Source organism: Macaca fascicularis, chromosome 7, assembly GCF_037993035.2.
Source record: "Macaca fascicularis isolate 582-1 chromosome 7, T2T-MFA8v1.1".
In the NCBI taxonomy this organism is placed as follows: domain Eukaryota; kingdom Metazoa; phylum Chordata; class Mammalia; order Primates; family Cercopithecidae; genus Macaca; species Macaca fascicularis.
The window spans coordinates 139,468,120-139,481,540 of NC_088381.1; the positions used below are offsets into that span (position 1 = coordinate 139,468,120).

Below are 13,421 nucleotides of genomic sequence, written 5' to 3' on the forward strand. Positions count from 1 at the left end.
TGAGGCACGTTTGTAGTCCTAGCTACTCAAGAGGCCAAGGTGGGAGGATCACTTGAGCCTGGGAGTTCAAGGCTGCAGTGAGCCATTATCATACAACTGAACACCAGCCTGGGTGACAGAGCAAGACCCTGTCTCAAATAATAATAATTATTATATTTATTATTATAATATATATGTAATATATAATTTAATATATTATAATTAATATATATTTATTATATTATATATTATATATTAATTATATAAAAATTGTGTATTAATATAATAATATATAATTAATATATTAAATAAAATTTAATATGTATTATAATTAACATATAATATAATAATAATAATTATTATTATTCCACCATGTAACTTGTTCCAGCATTCTTTATTCTGTCATTCTTCTTCTGCCCTCAAACTTTCTGCCAAACTTTTGTGTTCTTTCCTTCATCTTCAGCTATACAAACTATATTCAAGCTTAACAAAACCTTTAAAGCGTAACCTTCTGAACTTTTTTAATTAGGAGGGTGAGTGGGAAGAAAATGTGGTTTTCCCTTTTGATCCTTCCTCTATCCAAACAGGCACATTTTAAGCTGTTTTCTTATCTCTATATTTAAATATGGCTTTATCATGTTACATGTTTTGTATCTATAACTTTTGTATTCACTTTGTTAATTTTACCACGTTTTTTTGACTCTACTTTGTTTCTGTTAGTGTTGTCTCCTTCAGAGAGTGAAACAGTAGGAGAGGAGGAACTAGATTTATCAACTGTTTTTCTCAACTCTTCCTGCTTTTTGTTGAAGGGAGAATACGGAAATGAAAGGAGGTAGAAATTCCATTCTAAAAAGTTGCGTGCTAATTCATAAATCTTAAATTATCCATGGCTTGCACTAAGATGTGTTTCAGGCTAACTTGAAAGAGTGAGCCATCCCTTCTGTCTGAGATGCGACTTTTATGTAATGTGAGTGGAATTCAGGAAAGCCAAGAAGGGATGTAAAGAAATAGTTTGCTTTATTTGATTATCTTAGCTCATCTAATATTCAAGTACGGTGAAGTTATATTTCTGTTTTTAAATAGTGTTCTATTACATTCTGAAGTAAGAATATTTATAGGCATTCTAAGTCTGTGTGCACAACTTCAAAAACTATTTCTATTTTTTTTTTTTTTTTTTAAGAGCCTGGGTATTACCATGTTACCTAGGCTGGTCTCAAATTCCTGGGCTCAAGCCATCCGCCTGCCTTGGCCTTCTAAAATGCTGGGATTACAGGCACAAACCACTGTGCTGGGCCTGGACATTTTCATAAATACTTCTGTAGGGTATATCTCTGGATTATTGGGGCATTTGAATAGTTATTCATCAGCACAGTTCCTTCTATTGCCCTGAAACATTGAGAACTGGTGTTGTATTTTAGGCTATACCAATTAAAGAATCTGAGAAGATCTCATTTTGGAATGTGGAAGTACTTGATGAGGAACGCTACATCTTTCTGGTGCCGCTACCATATTGCACTGTAATTCTTTGACGACAAGAACTGTAGTGTTCCGCCAACCCCACCCCCTTCCCACATCTTCTTGTGTAACCTTTAAACTGCTCTTTATGCCCTTGGCACGATGTTGTTTCTTTCATTCTATTCCTTGAATTACTGTGCTCCCTTCCTTACCACTTAATCATTTCTTGAAAAAAAATTTTTTTTCATCATTGTGCTTGTTGATTAATTCATTGTAAAATAGGTAAATAAAGAAGATATCAAATGGGCATCTACCTCTATTTTTAATAATCTGGAGTTTACTGGAGATCACGACCAGAGATTTGGAGGTAACAGCATAGAGATGATATTTAAAGCTGCAGGCACCTACAGTATCACCAGAGAGAGCACTGGTTGCCATGCAGATTTCCAGCAGGTAACTTAATTATTCTGCCTTTGTTCAGCTGCACAGACAAATGTGATCCAACCGAATCAACACTCTGCTTTCCACAGTGATATTATTACTCCAGTGGACCCATGCTTCTGTCTCATCCTAATACACTTAGTGCTCACATGCATCCTGATAAAAATGCCCTTTATCCCCCTTCCAGAAATATGAAAAATGGTAAGAGAAGTAAACCATAGACACCACCCTGCAATCACTAGCTTTTCAGTGGACCCCAACTGAAGACTGAGTAGTGGGCAAAAAGAGGCGAGAGAAAATGAAGAAGCACATGGTAATCGCAGAGGTCCAGAAAAGAGAGGTTCAGGGTGGAGGATGGGTTCGGGAGTGCAGATACTTCACAGAGCCAGACTGACAAGGGCTTTTTAGCAATCAAGAGGTCCCATGAGAGGTTCCACTTTCAGCATTCTCAGGGACTTGATGTCTAAATGACTGACCTACTGTGGTACAACTAGTCCCACCAGGAGATAGTTCCTGTTATTAAAGAGCTTACAATCAAAATGGAAAGTGTATAGGAAGGAGGCATGACCCATCCATCCCCCGTCATCTTCTTGCTTCTCTGTGTCTCCCCGCTACACCTGGAGCTTTCCTTGAAGGAGGGACTGTTGGATGTATGGTCCATGCTCAGAAGACACTACAGAAACATAGGGAGTGATTTAGAAGACAGGAGGAAGCATTTCTTCTGGAAGAATGGTGGGTTAGGTTGTGAGAGATGTTGAGTGATGAAACTAGTTGAATTGAACTCATTAAACTAAACTATGGGCCCTCTAGATAGAATTAGTGTTCTAGCTACATGGATCTACCATAGACTTAAATAGTATCTAGAGCTGTAAAATTAAACATGTAATAAGAAAAAATTTTATATAGCCTGCTCTTTGAACAGATGGAGGTGACATGCTGTGAATTCGTATTGCTCTTCTGTTTAATTCTATTGCTTTTTACCGTATTGGTACTTAGGTTTGCTGATATTTAAGAGAGTTGCTAATCATTGTCAACATAGGTTTGCTGTTTCCGCCTACCCTGAGGAATAGGTGTTAAGGTATTATTGAGCTGTCATCATATGATACACATCGATGGACAGCATTATTTTTGACTGGCAGTTTAATAAGTGCAAAGCATGTATATTTCCATATATACTAGTCAGTGCCCAAAGTTTATATTGTACCCCAAAGGGGTTTGATGCCATAAATAAGAATGAAAAAAGGGAGAGAGGGAGGGAGATGGAAAATGAGAGGGAGGAAAAAATACAAAGAAAGGAAGGTCCTTATGACTGAAAAAAAATCTGTTATTTAACATAATTGCCCATCTCGAACCTCATCAGTTTTTACAGGCTATTAAAATGTGGCTTCTTTCTCTCCCATGTGCTCGTCTATATTTTGAAATGAAGAGAAAACATTGAGTCGTTGTTATATAATGTAATGGGAGTCTTGAAATTTCTTTTGAATTGGTAAGAAATTTTTATATTTAAAAATAAGATTTTATAAACTCATTAAAAATATTGGAAGTATATGAGATGGTTTGGAAGAGAAATACTGATGGTGGAGACTGAGCATTTCCAAGTCAGTTTTATTTCTTGTATTTTACTGCCAGCTTTTAGTTTCCTCCTATAATGGAAATTACTTCACATCTACTAAGAAAGACAGTTCTGCAGTAAAGTATTTTCTAAGGCAAATGAAATGTGGCAAGAGTTTTTATCGTGGTGGGATTGGTGTGTTGTCCTTTTAGAGAATGAATGTTTTGGGAATGAAAGATGATTTATTTGGATTTCTGTTAGGTTGTGAGAAATGTTGAAAGCATCTAATTTTTATAAGAATCTACTTAGAATTATTATTTATGCCATATAGAGTATTCATTGAAATAATCAGCTTTTTGGAAGATGAACAGGTGTTTGCATTTTGGTTCAGTTGATCCATTTTCCTTCCATTTTATGAGAATCACTTCTTAAACCTTTGCCGTGGCCATACATGCTGTCCTTTGATATCCTCGGAAGCAACAGTTAGCATGTTTTGTCACTTGAAGGGTTATCATTGAAAGAGGAACATGTAAAGTTCTGGAATGTAAAGGCAATAATAGCAATCTGACAGTAGAAGTATCTAGAAAGCTCAAAAGCCAGGTTTAATTAGGTAGCAGTGCAAAACTATTATCCCTTTTACAAAAGACGGTGAAGAGGAGTGCTAGTGAAAACAATTGGCATTTATCTGAATGGCTCCACAGACCCAGCCAGCACGAGCCCAGCCAGAGCTTGCCTGGCCCTGCATTCTGCAGGCAGCATGCTTTTTTTTTTTTTGAAACACCCCTACGTGTTCCAGCCTTTAAATAGCAGTGAGTCTTCTAAAATGATGCTGTGTGCTGCAAGAGAAATGAAAGCGCCTGCCTTGGAGGCAGGAAGCCGACTAGGGAGATGCTTAATTATCGTGGAAGTAAGTGCTTGTTACCATTGAGTGGAGAGTGCAGCAAGTGCGGGTCGTCCTCGGGTGTCAGAGCTGTGATTTGTAGACAATGCCGCCCTGTCAGCTCAGTGCTGGTTCAGCAGCATCTTTCCAAACATGTATTTGGCAAGAATTTAAAGGCCACCTCTTGTGTAATTTGTGGAGTCTTGGAAAAGGAGCCTCTGCCTTTCTTTTCAGAATGTACGCAACCATGCAGAATTTTGTACTCAGAATCTGTGTCTCCTGCCTCCTGCCTGACGTGCTCATGAGGAAGTTCATTTCCATGCCCGTCACCTGGAAGGATGCTAACAGTTCTCTGTAATCTGTTGGGGATATGGAGAGGGCCACCCAGAGCTGTGTTTTGTTTCTGCCGTCTTCATAAATTAGCACTGATGGGGTGGAGTAGGTTGTACTGCATAAGGAAATGCAGGCATTTTGTTCATTAGTGAGATACTTCTAGCTTTTAAGAGTACAAGAAACTAAGGAGAGCTTGGGAAGAGGTGGTGGTGAATGCTGGATTCATTCTGCAATATCCTCGTCTCGGTAAGTAATAAAGTAGAGGAAAATACAGAAGAGTGCTAATGGATATAATGGCTCCGGGAAAACCCTTTTTATTTATTTATTTTTTTTCTGCTGTATTTGTTTTTGCCAACTATGTTAAGCCTTTGTAAGGAAACAAAAAACATGTATTAATTTTGGAATAGAGGAGTTAAAAAGTGATTGTTGCAGCATATTCAGTAAAGTCATTTTTCAGTTTTTACTTTTGTCAAAAAACTGTGTTGCTCTAATTATCTTATTCACTTGGTTACATCTCAAACTTCTGGTTATCACAGTAGCTCATGATGTTCTACATTTTTAGAGGTCATTGGAGCAAAAGTCTCTACTTTGGGCAGGAGCCATGATATCCAGAACAAGATGTACCCCTCCCCCTACCCCCCATTTTATGAAACAGTTCAATTAAGATGAAGTCTTAGTGGTCTTTTTTTTTAGAATATAAATTATGGATTTTATCAAATGAATTTTACTTTCTTCCTTTCTTTCAAACATGCTTTACTGAAAATATGGATTTTGGAACTGTGAATCCCAATCCATTATTGAGTCTTTTATTTTTATGTATCTGGTTTTGACAATTGCATGTTTGTTTTTAGATGTATTTATCTGCTAATTCAAATTATCCTTTTCTGTTTTAGAGAAAGCATGGGATTATGGCAACCACAGAGTCTCAGTAATACAAGTTCCATTCAGTTTTTTCTGAAAGAAAGCCCTCTGTTAAAGTGAAGCAAAGAAACTGTTGTGGATTATAACGTTTAGAAGTTCCAAATTTTCAGTGCTTTACAAAGAAAGCATCATTTAATCTTTTAAATGAAAAAGATTAAGATCTCATGCAACTGTTGTATTTTCTGGAAGCCATTCTCCAAAAGGGAGGTGCACATTTAAAACACAGATATGATGGTCCTTGCTGCAGGGATTTAAGTCTACTTGCTTTTACATCATGACCAGCTTGAAACGGTCACAGACAGAAAGGCCCCTTGCCACTGACAGGGCCTCTGTTGTTGGCACAGACGGCACCCCCAAAGTCCACACTGATGATTTCTACATGCGGCGCTTCCGGTCCCAAAATGGCAGCTTAGGATCATCAGTTATGGCTCCTGTAGGACCCCCCCGAAGTGAAGGTTCTCACCATATAACCTCAACCCCTGGAGTCCCAAAGATGGGGGTAAGAGCAAGGATTGCAGATTGGCCCCCAAGAAAGGAAAACATAAAAGAATCTAGCCGTTCAAGCCAGGAAATAGAAACCTCAAGTTGCCTTGATAGCCTGTCCTCCAAAAGCAGTCCTGTGAGTCAGGGAAGTTCTGTTAGCCTCAATTCCAATGACTCAGCCATGCTGAAAAGCATACAGAACACGCTGAAAAACAAGACAAGACCGTCTGAGAACATGGACTCCAGATTTCTCATGCCTGAAGCCTACCCCAGCTCCCCCAGAAAAGCTCTTCGCAGAATACGGCAGCGAAGCAACAGTGATATCACCATAAGTGAACTTGATGTGGATAGCTTTGATGAATGTATCTCACCTACATACAAGACTGGACCATCACTGCACAGGGAATATGGTAGCACATCTTCAATTGATAAACAGGGAACGTCTGGAGAAAGCTTTTTTGATTTGTTAAAGGGCTACAAAGATGACAAATCTGATAGAGGTCCAACTCCAACCAAGCTCAGTGACTTTCTCATTACTGGTGGTAGCAAGGGTTCTGGTTTCTCTTTGGATGTTATAGACGGGCCTATCTCACAGAGAGAGAACCTCAGGCTTTTTAAGGAAAGGGAAAAACCACTCAAGCGACGTTCAAAATCTGAAACTGGAGACTCATCTATTTTTCGTAAATTGCGCAATGCCAAAGGTGAAGAACTTGGGAAGTCATCAGATCTTGAAGATAACCGATCAGAAGACTCTGTCAGGCCCTGGACATGTCCAAAGTGCTTTGCCCACTATGATGTCCAGAGTATATTATTTGATTTGAATGAGGCAATTATGAACAGGCACAATGTTATTAAGAGGAGAAACACCACCACTGGAGCTTCCGCAGCTGCCGTGGCATCCTTGGTCTCTGGACCTCTGTCTCATTCAGCCAGTTTTAGCTCCCCAATGGGCAGCACAGAGGACCTGAATTCCAAAGGAAGCCTCAGCATGGACCAGGGAGATGATAAAAGCAATGAGCTTGTAATGAGCTGTCCATATTTTCGGAATGAGATAGGTGGAGAAGGGGAGAGGAAAATCAGCCTTTCAAAATCAAATTCTGGCTCCTTTAGTGGATGTGAAAGTGCCTCCTTTGAGTCTACCCTTAGTTCCCATTGCACAAATGCAGGAGTGGCAGTACTTGAAGTGCCCAAGGAGAACTTGGTGTTGCACCTAGATAGAGTGAAAAGATACATCGTGGAACACGTAGATCTGGGTGCATACTATTATAGAAAATTTTTCTACCAGAAGGGTAAGTAGAGATCCTTTATTTCTTACATTTTCTTTTGCCGTACTTTCTGAAGTATTGTATATTAAGATATTTATTAGCAATGTGGCATAAGATTTGCATGTCTTCGTTATCTTTCTTGATGGTAAAATAGCTCGATAGCCATTTGCTCAATTTATTTCTTCTTGCATTTTTTGAGTTACTTTCCCCTTTCAGATATACAAATGTCTTGTATATTAAATAGTACTTTTACAAATAAAAAGCCCCTTTGACTTAGCGGTTGAAATGTTAGTCTTTGTTATATAGTAGATTTGCTGTGTCACCTTTAGGGATAAATGTACCAAGTTGAAAATATTTAAAATATAGCTATTTTTTAAGGGTTGCAAAAACAGTTTTAATGCTTCTTTCATTTTTTTAACACTTTCGCAGTAAGTACAGGAACCATGTCTTTGCTGCTTCAATGTTGTCATCAGTAGGCGGGAATTATAACATATTCCTGTCCATTTACAGGAAATATTGTGAAAACAAATTACGTTATTTGACAGAAGTCACAGAGCCAATAGATCTCAGTGCCAAGAATCAAATCTAGGTCTTTGAGTAGAAAAGGCACTGAAGAGAGAAGTACCTTTGACAGAAGGGCCACTTCCTTTCTAATCTTTTCTTTGAGTGAGAGAGTAAAAAAAGAAAAAGAAAAAGAAAAAAAAATTATATATATAGTTGAGATTACACTTTATACACAGTTTTATCTCATACTTTTAAGAAAGACCATTGTGATTTACTGAAAAGTAAGTAGTATAAGTGAACTCTTACAAGCTTTTTGAGCAGCATTAATTAAGGAATGAGTTTAAGTTATCCAGAGAGGCAAATGAGGAAACGGGATGACCATCCACGAAGGACGTACCTCTGTGTCCATTAGCTAGATCAGTCATCTCTGCAGCCAAGTGAAGAGGCTTGTGGCGAGAGGCTCCCAGTCTGCAAACTACTCCCGCAGTGTTTTGATTTCCACTGTTTTGGGGTTTTGAATGGTATTTAAATTTATTCTTCTGAGTGAAGTTTAGTTTCAAATCTAGTACTCATAGCTTTATAACAATTGCTTTAGAGTAAAACATATCTTAATGTTACATGATAGATCCCATTCCAGAAGGCTTTATTGACGGAAAAAATCTTGTCTCGTGACTAAATTCCTACATATCTATGGTGTGGGTCTTGGAATCAATATTGTTTTGCATATCCCGATGTCATTTTTAAACATTTATCTTCTCAGAATAATTTTCTGAAGTTCATATTTTAGAAATTACATCTCTCTTACACTGTCCTTTAAGGTCCAAGGTTTCTCATTCTTGCCAACTTGGCGTTTGGGGGTGAGATGATTCTTTGTTGGGGTGGGGTGGAGACGGGGGCTGTCCTGTGCATTGTAGGATGTAGGATGCTTAGCAGCATCCCTGGTTTCCACACTATCAATGCCAGTAGGTTTTCCTCCTCCCTCTAGTTGTGACAGCCTAAAATGTCTTCAGGCATTGCCAAACGTCTCTTAGGAGGTAAACTAACCCCTAACTGAGAACCCCTGCTTTACTGCACCTGCGCAAATGTTCTGCAGGTGTTTCTGAGCTGTCAATAGGTGGAGGCAAAATGGCCTCCACCCAAAACTGACACTGAAACATACTAGTTATAATCTAATTTATGTAGTTATGGGTACTTTTTTCCTATTAGGCACTATAATAACATCATTATAATAATGAACATTTTGGGTACTTATTGTGTACCAGGCACTGTACTAGGCATTTGCTATGCCACATTTTCTCATTTCAATTTCTTAACGCCCAGGAGGGTAGGTACTATTGTTAACCTTGTTTTCCAGTTGAGAAAACTGAGGCTTAAGTGATAGGCTCCCATGGAGCTAGTAAATGTTGGAGCCAGGCTGTCTGAACAGTCATGTTCTTAAACTGTTCTCTGATCTCTGCTAGGTTAAAGAGATGGAGAATCTTAAAGTATTTTATCTTTCAAAAGTCTGCAATAAAAATGTGAATGCTTACATTCCAGATTAATCCTGTTTGTTCATAATAACCTCATAAATCTAATAGTCACTAATCCAGTAGTTACTAATTTGAAGCATGGAAAATACCCTCTTACCCAGCATAATTGGAACTAGTGAATTGAAAATACCAACTCAAGCAGGGAATTTTTTAAAAGTATACATTTAAGCTGTTTTATTGTCATTAAAACATGTAAGAATATGTTTGCCAAACTCTTGTGAGGCCAAAGGCTTTTCTCTGACAATGATTCTACTCTTTTAAATTCTTCATTGTGTTAATAGGCTAAACCATAAGAATAAAAACATAGAGACTAACAACACAATCTGAGTACAAAATCTTAGATTTCATAACTTTTTTCTCATTTTATCGTAGCTGTCCTGCCCACATTTAATCCAACAGCTTTCTTTTTAATGACTTGCCTTTATTAAGTCTGTAGTAAAGCCTTAGTTTTTAGTAGGAACAACGTTTATCTTTTGTACTCATATTTCATCAGCTTTCATAATTAAATTTCAGATTTAAAATAGCAAGTCAAATGGTATAAACAGCCCGCTCTTTGTCAGCATGAGGTCCAGCTGGTGGGAGCAGAAAGTATGTATGGCACGAGGGATCACCCACTAGACTGCTGGTGCCACTGGGTATTCATCAGCGTGGTTTGCAGGGGAATGATGAGCAGTGGTTAATCCAGGAAGTTGTCCAATGGAAGTCAGTTACACAGAGTGCCTACTGTAAGAACTTTTCTTGGGCCACACAACTTAGAATTTTCAAGTCAGACGGGCAATTTGTTACAATATGATAATATACCACTAGTAATGGCTCTGGATAACAAAATTTGGAGCAGAAATTAAGCTCTGTAAAGTATAAACTGTACATTTTAAAAATTGTTATTTATACTTTTATATAGTATAAAACATATCTAAACAAACAACTCTGTCTTATAATAGGCAACTTTGATTCACTGAAATTAGCAGACTAACTCATTTTTCCTAATCAGAACCTTAAAGCAAGTCTTCTTGTTGAAGGAGTACATCAGTTTCAGATGTAATTTATCCTCTAGCACCAGGGTGTGGCCCTGCTGAGCTGGCTGTCACTCAGCCTCTTATCAGGTAGTTTCCATTTGGCTGCCTAATGCATTCCTGACTTCACTGTGGCTAAGTCTCAGGCAGGGTCGGGAGTGGAGTGGGAGTACTTTACTAAAGTATGCTATACAGCTGATATTATATGTAAAAATTAATCATATTTGGCTGATGAAGCTATAATCACTTTTTATTATATTGTTTTTATAAACATTATTTTACAAATTTAGACTTCAGAGGATATTTTACTCCAACATATAAGCCAGGTCGATTGCTGGAAAGATGCTGGATCAATAGAGGAATCCCATCGTTTGTACTTAGTAAAATAAGCAACATGCCATCGATGCTTTTCTTTCCAGTCCTTTCTCATGCCCACTTCTCTTTGCCATTTTGCTAGTGAGTGTATGTCTATATTGAGACCCAAGATTAAATGACGGTAATAATATAGCTAACATTCATTGCATTACTTCTTTGTACTTTATTTAGAGTTCCTCACTTAATGCCCATTGGACCCCAAGGTGAATCTGTCCTGGTGATAGAAGTCCAAGTGATACAGCCACATCCTCCTTAGGGAGGCACAGACTAGGCAGTAGAGCTGCATTCAGATTAACCTGAATTACTTATCTTCCTTTGAGTGTGTGTATGTTTTCTGTTTTTATTTATTTTTATTTATTTACTTATTTTATTGTTTTTTTTGAGACAGAGTCTCGCTCTGTCACCTAGGCTGGAGTGCAGTGGCATGATCTCGGCTCACTGCAATCTTTGCCTCCTGGATTCAAGCGATTCTCATGCCTCAGCCTCCCAAGTAGCTGGGATTACAGGTGTGCAGCACTGTGCCCAGCTAATTTTTGTATTTTTAGTAGAGATGGGCTTTCACCATGTTGGCCAGGCTGGTCTCGAACTCCTGGCCTTAAGTGATCTGCCTGCCTTGGCCTCCCAAAGTGCTGGGATTACAAGCATGAGCCACCGCGCCCAGCCTTGTGTTTTTATTTAGTCACCATGATCAGAGTACTAAGGAAATTTATAAGTGGAAAATACTAAGTTATAGAATAATTATAATGTTGCCTATATCCTGCATAGCTTGTTGGAGGAGGAGACCTTTTCCAAGCCATTACTTACCTTGGTTTCTGTGGCCCCACAAGACTTCTTCAATTTTGCACTGAGTGTATAATTGTCTATGAAATATGTTCTCCTTGAATCCTATACAGAGGAATGCATTAATGAAGACAGAGGAGCCCATGGGCTCTTGGCAGTGGCATTTGTTCCTCCACTGATCAACAGTGTTGATAGGCTTATCTGCATGGTAGCTGGAGTGTTAGTCTCAAACTCAAGTTTCTGAAGATGCTGTGATAGGGAAGGACCTCCCTCTACTGCACACTGCCCAGGAGAAACACAGTATCTGGTCTGAAGCGCATCTGAGAATATTTTCCCATTCCTTAAAAGAGGGGAAACTAATGCTTATGCACCTAAATATTCTTTGGATAACTGTAAGCCCCCAGATTTGATTGTTCTTACTGTTCACCTTCCTCCTCCTCCTCCATTCCAAAACACATATAAATCAGGTTGAACAGTAATTGAGGAGACAAAGTACATTTCAGTTGCTGTTTTCTATCTTTACCTCTCACTCTCTTGTCAGCCATCTTTAACATAGTTTCTTTAGAATACTACACTTAACTTGATTTGTACTAAAGTTACAGCTTTAGCACTCTCATATACTCTCAATTTTGCTATCAAGAGCTGTTCTTCCAGTTCCAGTCTGTCAAATAAGCGTCATTAAATAGCTGTTATAAATTTTAGTGGATTATTTTTTAGTGCATAGAGAACATCAGGGAATATGATTAAGTATATTTCTAAAAATGTGTGCTTATTTTGTTTATTCAGGTTTTTTTGCTTTTTAAAAAATCCTTCTGCTGTGTAAATTTTAGGCTTGAGAAAAGTACCATGGAACGCTTTACAATTCAGTGTTCTTTAAGCATAATTATTCTACATCTAGTTTTTTGATGTGGACAGTTTTAGATTTCGGATAAATGATAGACTCCAAGGTCAGTAAGTCTGCTCTCCTGAACCATGTTGTGTTCTACGCTGTTGAATTTAGCAGTTATTTTCTGCCAAAATGAATTGAATGGTGAAAGTTTTTATGCATATATAATAAATTGTTTTAATGCTCTTGCCTTTCATTTTTTATTAAAGTATTTTTCAATGTAGTTTCATTTTTATACACTTTATATATAATCTATGTAATTAATTTGAAGGTAACTCTCTATGTATTCCCTCACAGGGAGATTTGAGGCACTAAATGCCTTCCTGAGAAGCTAAGCTAGGAGTGTGTTTTGCTGCTGTCCTTTTATCTGCTCAGGGCTTCCAGTAGCAAGGAAGCTAGTAGGTATTGTGGTTTTGTGTGTTTGCTCCTTGGAAAGCAAAGGTCCTCTCTTTTCTTGACTGTGATCTCGAAGTCCCAGTGTGGCTCAGCTGCACCTGCTCTGGAAGGCTTTCACAGTGCCTGAGCCTCTCAAGCCAGAGGTTTGTGGAAGCTGCTTAAAAGGGCGTGGGCTTCAACTGCTCCTACATGTGTTTTATTTTAAAATCAAGATAGACCATCAAAGACCACACTAGTTCAAACACTTGACTTTATTAAAGGTCATCTTTTTAAGAGCCAGTCATATAAAAACAGAGTTTGTTTTGCAGTAAAGCTGGTGATGAAGACGTTTTCATTATGTCATTCATCAGCCCCTTTAGAAAGTTCATGTGAAAAATTTATTTTAGAATTTGATGCCAGAAGTTGAAACCGGTAGCTACCAAATGCCTGCCTTTCTGATGATAGGTATTTTGTGTGTGTGTTTTGTTTCACTTATCTCTTGTTTTACTTCAACTCCCAGAACCAAATTTGATGCTGAACTATACAATTTTGATTATTAACACATCTGCTTCCACTTTCATCTTTTATTTTCCTATTCTGTTTCATTAGCATGATTTGTATATATATCCTGTATCATTAATGACCTCAAT

The 13,421-nt window shown here is 38.0% G+C and overlaps 1 protein-coding gene across 50 annotated transcripts in view; it reads left to right on the forward strand.

Annotated features, from left to right (window-relative positions):
* The window catches only part of SIPA1L1 (signal induced proliferation associated 1 like 1), a 409,504-nt gene that overhangs the window by 255,564 nt on the left and 140,519 nt on the right, over window positions 1-13,421 (forward strand). For 29 of the 50 annotated variants that reach the window (XM_065548978.1, XM_073997672.1, XM_065548980.1 and 26 more), the window contains one exon: window positions 5,534-7,333. The exons of 17 other annotated variants lie outside the window; for them this stretch is intronic. In XM_065548978.1, the coding sequence (XP_065405050.1) occupies window positions 5,836-7,333 (1,498 nt within the window). In that variant the 5' untranslated portion in view covers window positions 5,534-5,835. Of the gene's footprint in view, window positions 1-4,255; window positions 4,887-5,533; window positions 7,334-13,421 lie in introns of those variants that run through there. 4 more of the 50 variants (XM_005561676.4, XM_073997669.1, XM_073997678.1 and 1 more) reach the window with 1 other exon arrangement.